We start from the raw sequence: 10,645 nt of genomic DNA on the forward strand, positions 1-10,645 counted from the left end.
GGGACCCCTCCATTATTGACCCCATCAAACAAAATGGGGGCGCTAGAGAGCTCATTTCTTATCTAGGCCTAACCGCCATATGGATTTTTACTAAACTTGGTAGATATGTAGAACAGGACGCCTCAAGGTGACTGGAGAAATTTAACTCTAATTGGCAACTGGGTGGCGCTATAACAACAGAAACATGCCTAAAAATGGTCTTTTTGTGGCTCCCCCTGTGGACCAATGTTTGTTTGTTTTTTCTAATTTTTGGTATGACTAAGTCATGGTATGGTATGCTGTACTCATGGGTATGGACTAGTTATGAGATAATTTAACTGTCTTCAGGCCCTAAAACACATTAAATAAAGCAGTCTGAGGAGGAGCAGTTAATCTTCAGATAAACATATGCAAAATAATGAGGGGCGGAGTCACCAGGAGAAAATGCTGGCATTGTACGTTTGTGCAGACCATGGATACATTACCTGTGTATGTTTGATATGTGTCATATCAGAGTTTCTAAAGTGACGTGTATATGAGCTGGTGATGTCATCAGGAGGTGGAGGGGATGGTTAATGACACTTAGGTGAGACACCTGCAAAGCTGCAGAGCACTGGTCAACACCAACAAACAACAAGTCCCGTTGTTTTTTTCAAAGGGACATCACTACGTTCCCATCTGTGATAGGGATACTTGTATTCTGCTCACTGGGTCGCAACAACACATATTTATAGTTTTAGGGGTCACAAGTTAAAAAAAAGTCACACTCGCAGGCTAAATCCTGAATTTCCTCAAAGCTGAGTTTTGATGTTCGGTGGTGGACGTGAGGACGAACAGAGAGAGACAGAGATGTTAAACTGAAGCTGATGGAGTGTGCACACACTCTCTAAGTGAAAATAAAAACACATAAAACTTTGAGCATCACTCTCAGTATTCAGGGGCAAAAATACAGTTATAAAATCCCATCAGCCGATACGTGCACAAACTAAGGCGTGCACGGAGCTGGAGGGCGGCTCCAAAATATCTGCTTCATATCAGCGATCAGTGTCCTGCAGCCAGACGTGTCCTAATGATCCCACACACAGTCATGAATATTGTGTGTGTGTGTGTGTGTGTGTGTGATTTGTTTATGAAAGGTGAAACGATGTGCTGATCAATATTTATGAGTGAAACAAGCAGCACAGGGTGATAAACCTGAATTGTTGCTACTGACACTTTTATGTTCACGCCAGATGCACCTTGTAGCTGTGTGTTCACACACACACACACACACACACACACACACACACACACACACGCTCTTTACACAGTGGGTCTTTGTGTATTTTCTCAGAGCCATGTGCTGCAGAGACACTCAGGTGGCTATCATGAGACACCGTGTTCTCCGAGGCCCTTACGCACACACACGCACACACACACACACACACACAGACAGACAGACACACACACACACACATCCATCTAGTGTTGTCGCGATACCAAAATCTTTGTTTCGGTACCAATACCAATATGAATTTCGATACTTTTCGATACTCTTCGGTACTTTAACTAAGGAAAAGTCCTTTTGGATACAAACCTTTAGAACAATAAATAGTAGGGGTGTAACGGTACCAAAAAAATCATGGTTCGGTAAGTACCTCGGTATGGACGTCACGGTTTGGTAACTCAAATGTCCCACCAAGTTTGTGTTGTCTCGTGTTGTCTCCCTTTGCTCTTGTCTTTTTTCACATGTGCCAGCTGCGAATGTTGATACAGGTGTTGTCATACACACCACTTGTGCAATCTGTGCTCCAATAGGAACAAGAAAGGCGTTTGTGTGCATAATTGAGTAAACTAAATTAACTAAATTAATGAATTGAATCAATTTCAAAGTACCGGTATTTTCCAAATGCAGTATAGTACTGTTTGGAATACTCTAGTACCGCGGTACTATTTTAGTACCGGTATACCGTGCAACACTACATCCATCGTATTATATGTCTTTAAGTTTTAATGTGTAAATCAATGTCAACTTTATTCATACAGCTGTAAACACAGAGTCGGTCCAAAGTGCTCTGACAGCTCACACACAGAAAAGTAAAAAAGAAGGAGAGAGGCACAATTTTTTTAATAGATTATTTTTGGGGTCACTGAAACCTGTTTTTCAGAGTATCCTGTTACGGACTAGTCAGGTCTGGGGATGTCAGCAGCTCAGATGATGGGCTAGCCCTAACCTGCAGTGTGTCATTGAAGGAAACAAATACAAATACAGGGAGGCCAGCTTACCAGGTGTGTCAGCTGCATTTGAACACACTACACGGACTACATCCGACGGCCAAGTAGCACGTACGTTCTGCGCCTGCGTGAGAGAGAGCGGAGTGAGAGAGTGGTACATCCTGTCAGCCGAGGGGTTTCCTATCTGTGCAGCCGAGCACCGCAGCACCTCCACGGACTATTACATCCAGACGGTCCCGGTGTTTCCTCCGCAGGCTCCACTTCACTCAGCTGCCCGATAAACCCGCTGCTTCTTCCCACTTTAACCTGAATAACAAACCAGGGCTCGGTGCTCCGGTTGGATCCAAACGGAGAGCCGGGGCTAGCTCAGAGACTAGCGGAGGCTAACTGGCTGTGCTTCCCTCCAGTCATGCTGCGGCTAACGCTCCGCTAGCCGCTCCCAGCTAGCTCCGGTTTGTTATTCAGGTTAAAGTGGGAAGGAGAACCTCAAAGACATGACGTCAACAAACACACAGCTCAACCATACCTTTATTTCTCAGTGGAAACCAGTCCAAAATGTAAATGAAAGACAAGGAAAAGAAAAGAGGAACTATAATCTGAACAGAACAGATCATCAGAGTGGTTTCTTGCCAGGTTTACTCGCAGCTCGTGGGAAAAGTTGACCAGATGCTGAGTCTGTTGCAGCAGATTGTGAGCCTGCTGTGGAGTTTGGGGCCGCCGTGCGTCCTGTGTGACAGCCCGACTGGTTAACACGGGCACTGAGAGGAGGCGGGCAGAAAGTCAGTGTGCTTCTCAGCTCTTCTGTGTCCAGTGTGACGTGTGTTTTAACATACCAGAGTGGTTTTATGTGTGAGTGTGTGGTTGTTAGTGCGTGCAGTGGAGGAGGAGGAAGACATTTTGTTTCATTAGTTTGATTTTTGTTCTTGGTTTACTTCGTTGTTTACGAGCCAAAGTTTTTGAACGCCATTAAAACATGAAGGTTGCCTTTGACTAAAGCTGTCGTGTGGTTTACATTTTGATACCTACAACAGACCTTAATACACAAATACACAGACACACAAACACATACGAGCTCACACATGCTTAAAATCCTCTTACCCACAAACTCCAACAGCCCATAATATTAAAGGATGAATGGAGCAGTGGCGTGTGAACAGAACAGGCCGTCATTATGTAACCCACCACAGTGAGCCGTCCTGTAGTTTATGAGCTGGTTTATTTATCTCGTCCTCGTCCTCACAGGAGAACCACTGTCTGCGGATCAAGATCCTGGGAGACTGCTACTACTGCGTGTCCGGGCTGCCGGAGGCGAGGGCCGACCACGCCCACTGCTGCGTGGAGATGGGGATGGACATGATCGAGGCCATCTCGTAAGTTGTTCCCGTGGTCATGAGGCGAACATGTGCTGCAATAAAAATGTCTAAATATGTGAAGTCATATGGAAGCTCTCGTCTAATCTGAAAACCGCTGGGTGGAAGATCTCCAGCTGCAGTCACAGATGTTTCATGGGAAATATTTATCAGCCAGGGAGCTGGAATAAAAAATAGCATCACTTTTTTGTTCTACATGTAAAGACTGCTGGTGCTTCCAGAGTTTTTATTCCTCAGTTAGCTCCTGTAAATCACAAACCCGATCTGACACTCGATGTGGTCGTTCCGCTCTGACAGATGAGGTCACAGTTCAGCTCCAGACTAACACACTGATTGTGGCTGTGATGGAGGTGACACGTCTGTTACTTCCTCCCCAAACGGCCTCTCTGCTCCTCGCTGTTTTTAAGCCTCCACGTCGGCGATAGTCACGGCCAGACGCATTATGTTCTCGAGTCGTCCGTCCGTCTCTCTGTGTGTCCGTCTGTTCATCAGTTCTCATGAACATCTCAAGAACACCTTGAGACAATTTCTTGGCACAAATGTCCTGATGAACTGATTGGATTAGTTTTTAAAGGTCAAAGGTCACCTGTGAACACCTCAAGGGAATTTCCTCAAATTTGGCACAAACATCGGCTCAGACTCAACAATGAACTGCTTACAATTTGGTGGTCAAAGGTCAAAGGTCAGTGTGACCTCACAAAACATGACAATTCATGTTCCCAGGACACCTGTGTGCACAAGATATGAAACATCACCTTTCAGGACGTGACAGGCTCCGTGGATGTTGACAGAATTATAAAGGATAACTTTCCATCAGTCGATCGTTCACCATAACTCCTGATGTTTCCTTCAGGCTGGTCCGTGAGGTGACGGGTGTGAACGTGAACATGAGAGTGGGCATCCACAGCGGCAGGGTGCACTGTGGGGTGCTGGGACTCAGGAAGTGGCAGTTTGACGTCTGGTCCAATGATGTCACACTGGCCAATCAGATGGAGGCTGGGGGCCAAGCTGGGTACGTCTCTGCTGATACAGTCAACTGAGACTGAACTTCCTGTAGCTTTGATGTGTATATACAGCACATATATCTGAATGATGAACATGTGTACATTGTTTCTGTTGCTGCCGTTTCAGGCGGATCCACATCACAAAGGCCACCCTGAATTACCTGAACGGGGACTACGATGTGGAGCACGGAGCGGGGGGAGAGAGAAACCCCTACCTGAAGAAGCACAACATAGAAACCTACCTCATTGTGGGCTGCAGTCAGAAGAGGGTACGTTACTGTCTCACTGTGTCTCACTGTGTCTCACTGTGTCGCGCTGTGTCGCACTGTGTCTCACTGTGTCTCACTGTGTCTCACTGTGTCTCACTGTGTCGCACTGTGTCGCACTGTGTCGCACTGTGTCTCACTGTGTCTCACTGTGTCTCACTGTCTCTCACTGTGTCGCACTGTGTCTCACTGTGTCGCACTGTGTCGCACTGTGTCTCACTGTGTCTCACTGTGTCTCACTGTGTCTCACTGTGTCTCACTGTGTCTCACTGTCTCTCACTGTGTCTCACTGTGTCTCACTGTGTCGCACTGTGTCTCACTGTGTCTCACTGTGTCGCACTGTGTCGCACTGTGTCGCACTGTGTCTCACTGTGTCTCACTGTGTCGCACTGTGTCGCACTGTGTCGCACTGTCTCTCACTGTGTCTCACTGTGTCTCATCTGTTCACCACATCGTACATGTAAAAAGAGCTGCAGTCAGTAATTTATAACCATTAGATGGCAGAAGAACTCGACAAACATTACACACATTCACAATTACAGTTTTCTTTTATCCCACTGGAGTCATGTTTCTGTCCACTTGATGAATATAAGTCCAGCTGTCACGTCAAGATCCTTTTTGGTCTCCATCATCTCCTCAGAAAAATAACTGACTCTCCAGCTGCTGGTTTTATTTTCTCCACCAGCTAGACTCTGTAAACACAGACACTGCATGTACGTGCAGAATCTGGAGGTGACAGCACATAATTTTGTTAGTCACGTGTTCTGGTTTCAGTTTGTAGTCTGAGTAGTATCGACCAATCACGACTGAACGGCAGGTAAACAGTCTGTGTGGAGAAGTAACATGTGGCCAAACGGCAGTCTCAGAACCCCAGACATACTCCATAACGTGCTGAAAATCATCACCTGCAGCAGCAACACAACTTTTTAGTTATTACAAACTAAATCAGGGTAAAATCTATCAAAAGTGACTGTTTATGGATTAAAATGAGTAAAACACTAAGCTTTAAACATGTCACAGTCTCATGTACGACACCATCATAACCAGGCGGTGTTTTGCTGTGCTGCAGAGGGCTGATGGTACGTTTGTGTTCAGGCTCGAAACAACACAAAGCAACTTTCCAGAAATCCACAGAGAGCGTCAGTGTGTGGGTGTTTGAATTATTGTCAAGAGGAGAACAGGACGTTTTTGGTACATGATGATAACCAAAGCTAAAGCTGTGTTCTGATGGAGCTATCTTTAAAAACACACAGCCGTCCGTACAGCTCGTATCAGTGTGTATAAAGTGGGATTCAGTCCCATGTGAACAGAGTCTCAGAGAGGACTGAGTTCATCTCTGCCTCACTGCAGGAGCTTCGGCTTGTTTATGACTGGACCGCTTTTATCGTCTGTCTTTGTCCTGCAGCGTGATCACAAGCTGCGACTATAGATAGCCCGTCATGTGAAGTGATATCTTCCTCTCAGTTTGCTGCTCATGCTCCGACACAGAGGAGAGATTGTACACTCTAATTATTTTGGTTCCTGCTTTTATTTTTATGTTTGAAAGATACATCCTGGAGCCAGTGTGTGGTTCCAGTATCAGATCTGTAGGAGCTAAAATAGTTATAGATCGTATCTGTAGAGAACATCTTTAAACACAGAGGCAGAAATGGATTCTGTTTCCCTCAGTGTGTAAATACTGCCTCTCACAGTATGACGAGGAAATACACACCCAGTCGCCCCAAACCAACCAACCTGAACACTAGAAAGAGATTTAATGTCTGTGAATAAAGTTTATCTTTTGTTCCTCAGCATGTCAATGAATCTGTTCTGATGTTTCTGCGTCTGTGTTTCTGACAGAAAGAGGAGAAGGCCATGATCGCCAAAATGAACCGGCAGAGGACCAACTCTGTCACACACAACAGCGGCCACTGGACCGACCGACCCTTCTACAACCACCTGGGAGGAAACCAGGTGTCCAAGGAGATGAAGAGGATGGTGAGGAACATTTAAAAATGTCAACTGAAAACTGTCCTGACCCTCTGATTTAAAGAGCTGCTGTTACACTTCTCAGTGTTGTTATGGGCCTTTTCCACTCTCACTTCTGGCCGTGCAGCAGTGATTTACGTTTCTATCATCTGACGTGCCACGCTGAGCTGCGGCAGAGATGGACCTTCTCTGGAGTAGGTTCAAAAGGCGGGCCGCCTGCCTTTAAGCGGCTAGCTGTGACGCCATCCCCTCCAGGTGACCCCGCTTCTCCCCCTCAGACAAGCCGTGTGTGTTGCAGACTCTTGTCCCCTCAGTCTGCAGGAGACCAGAGAGACAGGCGTGTTAAAAAGTCTCCGTGTGTTCAGCTCTCAGTGCGTCTGCGTCCAGTGCAACTTTAGCTCCAGTGTTACTTGTACGCTCAGTATCTTCTCCAGAGCTTGTTTGATTTCCTGCCAGCACTCTGTCACTTTGTCTCGTTCCCAAACACCGTGAAAAAAGGTCCACAGCTAACACACAGGTGAGGGATAGTGTTATTACGCTTGTTTAATTTTTCTGGTGTCACACTGGTCCTTTACTCTGCCTCTCACACCTCACCTCAGCTCTGAGAGGCTCTCAGGGACACCACAGGGACACGTGGGCGACTGCAAGCACCACAGAGACATGTTGGTCCACTTTGCCAGTTGTACAGAAAGAGGGGTGAGGTGGGGTACAGGTGGGGTACAGGTGGGGCACAGGTGGGTTAAGACCCCCATCCTCTAAACTTCAGTCTGAAACATAGCGGCGGCAGCAGCAGAGTCATGTGACCATATTGAGATTTATTTTTATTTATGTGCTGAAGCTCTCACTGCTGATCTGACCCTGCAAACAGTGACTCACTCAGTGAATGGATGCACACACACACACACACACACACACACACAGTTGTTTATTCTCAGCCTCCTCTCTCAGTGAATCTATTACGGGGAGAATTTCTGAGGAAGCTCAAGTTTTACTGTCACACTGCTGCTCATCAAAACAATAATTCAGAGGAGTCACATGGTCGGATAAATGACTCAAATAAAACCAGTGTGCAGGAGTGAGTCGTTATAAAGAGATGGCATTTAGTTATTTCACCTCCATACTGACTAAATAAAAGCACAGGTTAAAGGGGAACTGGGAACTGTGGTATGGTCTGTAGCTGCTCCTGGTCTCCTCCTGGTGAGGTGGTCTGTAGCAGCAGGGAGTGAGGTGGAGGACACACTGTGATTTGAGGCTTTAGCTAACGTTAGCTACATAAACGTGAACTTGAAGCTGCAGCTGTTAACGTTTGGCTCCAGTTAGCAGGAGGCTAAACTGTTAACATCATTTCTTCTCCACCTCTTGAACGCTTTGCTGACACTGAACCCGACCTTTAAGCATCTGTATGGATCATTGTGTGTTTATGATTATTAGCTGATATATTCTCTGTGGACCGCAGCTCTGTTTGTGATGAATGCAAAAACATGTGGCTGGTTAGCAATAGCTGACACACCTGAACAACAACAAACAGAGACTCCACCACACTGAGAGAAAACCAGAGACGTCAGACTGATGTACAGTCGACCTGTGACAGCTGCTGAGCCTCAACACAAACCAGAGCAGGCCGATCGTGTGTCGTCCTGGATGAGTTCGTTCAATTATTGCTGCTGACATCACGTCAGCTGCTGAGATGTGTTCTCTTTGTTTTTTTGTGTGTGTGTGTGTGTGTGTGTGTTCTTTCCGCTCCGACTCACAGAGCCTTTTTAAAGTTTGTAGTAGCACTTCTGACATCAACTTTATTCTCCTCTTCTTCATCCTCCACCCTGCCCATCACTCTGTCCTCCTCTTTGTCTGAGCCGCTCATTAATCACCCACCAGGCTGTGATGATAAAGCAAGTTACAGAGAGGAGTCAAAGACACACAGAGGGCAGGATACAGGGGAGGGAGGAGGAGTCATGGGTGGATGTTGTGCTTCTTCTGATGGAGCTGAGCAGCTGACTGTGAATGACTGATTATGAAGCGTCCACCACTTCACACATGTTACTGCTGTGTATTCACCTGCTCTCATGTGACAGGATAAATTAATTACATATTTAATGGTTCATAACTGTGAGGATAATCTCCTTTCCTCTGTGACACGTGGCAGTAAAGTGAATATATCTGTTGGTCAGACAAAACAAGACATTTGAAGACGTCACCTCGGACTCTAAGACACTGTAACAGACATTTTTCACTGTTATCTGACATGTGTATAGACACTTGATTAATCGATTAACAGAGACAATAATCCACAGATGTACTGATGATGGAAATACATCACTGTTAGTCGTAACTTTGAGTCTGTGCCTGTAGAAACCAGCTGTGCTCCTCCAGCACTGACATTGGTGTGTTTGTCCAGCAGAGGGAGCTGCAGAGTCACATTAGATGTGAGATGAATCTCTGAACAGGCCTATGGGGCCCAAACCAGGGGGCCACACGGGGCCACAGAGGGCCACAGGGGCCCACAGAGGGCCACAGGGGGCCACAGGGGCCCACAGGGGCCCACAGAGGGCCACAGAGGGCCACAGGGGCCCACAGAGGGTCACAGGGGGCCACAGGGGCCCACAGAGGGCCACAGGGGGCCACAGGGGGCCAGTCTCTGTCTGAAGTCACAGAGCAGGATGTCTGAGTGTGTGTGTTTTATAACATGAAGGAAACATTAATGAGTCTTTAAAGGAAAACACAGGTTTGTGCATGAAGAATGATTATTTGATTTGAGTCACATGATACTTTGACAGTTTGGGCCCCTGAGCCTGGTCCCAGTGGACCCAGTGGACCCAGTGGACCCAGTGGACCCGTCCATTAATCCCTCATGGTTTGAATATGAACCTTTTTGCTTTTCAGTCAGATGCGTTTGTAGAGAAAAGAAAAACCACCAAGTGAAACTCGTCTGTGCTTCGACTCTGTGACTTCTGTTTTTCACCTCCTTCACATTTCATTTCTTTTCTGCCGTGATCTGATCTGAAGACAAACTCCAGAACAGTACTTGTTATAATAATTACCTGCTGACCACAGTGTGTGTGTGTGTGTGTGTGTGTGTGTGTGTGTGTGTGTGTGTGTGTGTGTGGAGCCCAGACTGGCTGAGATAAGAATAGACTGGTGACAATCTTCAGCCCAGTTTGACGCAAACATCTTTCATTTTTAGAAAACACCTGCTCGATTGTTTTTCTGCTCACTTGCTTCTCGCTGCAGGGAACCGTTCCCTCCAAACCTCCTATTTTATTTCATCGTCTCAGACTGCTTATTGCATCATCACACTTGCAGGAACAGTTATTTTCTAAATTATAGAGCGAGCGATGAATCTGACAATTATTGAAGAAGCTGATGAGCAATCAGAGGAGAATCAGGTCGGCTGGAGAATTTAATTTACAAAAATATTGTGTGGGAGATTAAAATGGTTTGTAACAGTGGGAGTTATTGCACCATCAGAACTAAATGTTTTGGTATGAATTATATTTTCATCTATTTAAATGAAATGAATGTACTGCAGCTGTATAACTGATGTACAAGCTTAAACTGTGGCGTTCATCAGCTGAACGAATGGAAACAGTTTTCTACAGATGAGTCAGACTGAAGCTGTTTCTTTCTTTTATTCATGATTTAATAGATACTGTCTGTAAAATATCATACATGAAATTTTAGATGCTCATCACAAGTTTCTAGAGCCCAAAGTGATCCACCCCCATTTTGTAGCAAAAACGCCTAAAATGACATACCCAAATTAAAATGACTGTAGCTTCTGAACCGCTCTGACTACATGCATGCATGAGGTCTTGCCAGAAAGAAAACTCTCTTGTGAAACTTGTGA

At 45.9% G+C, this 10,645-nt stretch overlaps 2 protein-coding genes across 3 annotated transcripts in view; one reads left to right on the forward strand and one right to left on the reverse strand.

The window, feature by feature from the left end:
- adcy5 (adenylate cyclase 5) overlaps nt 1-10,645 on the forward strand; it is a 117,021-nt gene that overhangs the window by 79,576 nt on the left and 26,800 nt on the right. For both annotated transcript variants that reach the window (XM_050049431.1, XM_050049432.1), the window contains exons 5-8: nt 3,436-3,563; nt 4,417-4,575; nt 4,695-4,836; nt 6,673-6,810. In XM_050049431.1, coding sequence (XP_049905388.1) covers nt 3,436-3,563; nt 4,417-4,575; nt 4,695-4,836; nt 6,673-6,810 — 567 coding nt within the window. The remainder of the gene's footprint in view (nt 1-3,435; nt 3,564-4,416; nt 4,576-4,694; nt 4,837-6,672; nt 6,811-10,645) is intronic.
- sec22a (SEC22 homolog A, vesicle trafficking protein) overlaps nt 1-10,645 on the reverse strand; it is a 104,876-nt gene that overhangs the window by 41,914 nt on the left and 52,317 nt on the right. The gene's annotated exons all lie outside the window — the stretch shown is intronic.

This window comes from Epinephelus moara, chromosome 7 (genome assembly GCF_006386435.1).
Source record: "Epinephelus moara isolate mb chromosome 7, YSFRI_EMoa_1.0, whole genome shotgun sequence".
NCBI classification, from domain to species: Eukaryota; Metazoa; Chordata; class Actinopteri; order Perciformes; family Serranidae; genus Epinephelus; species Epinephelus moara.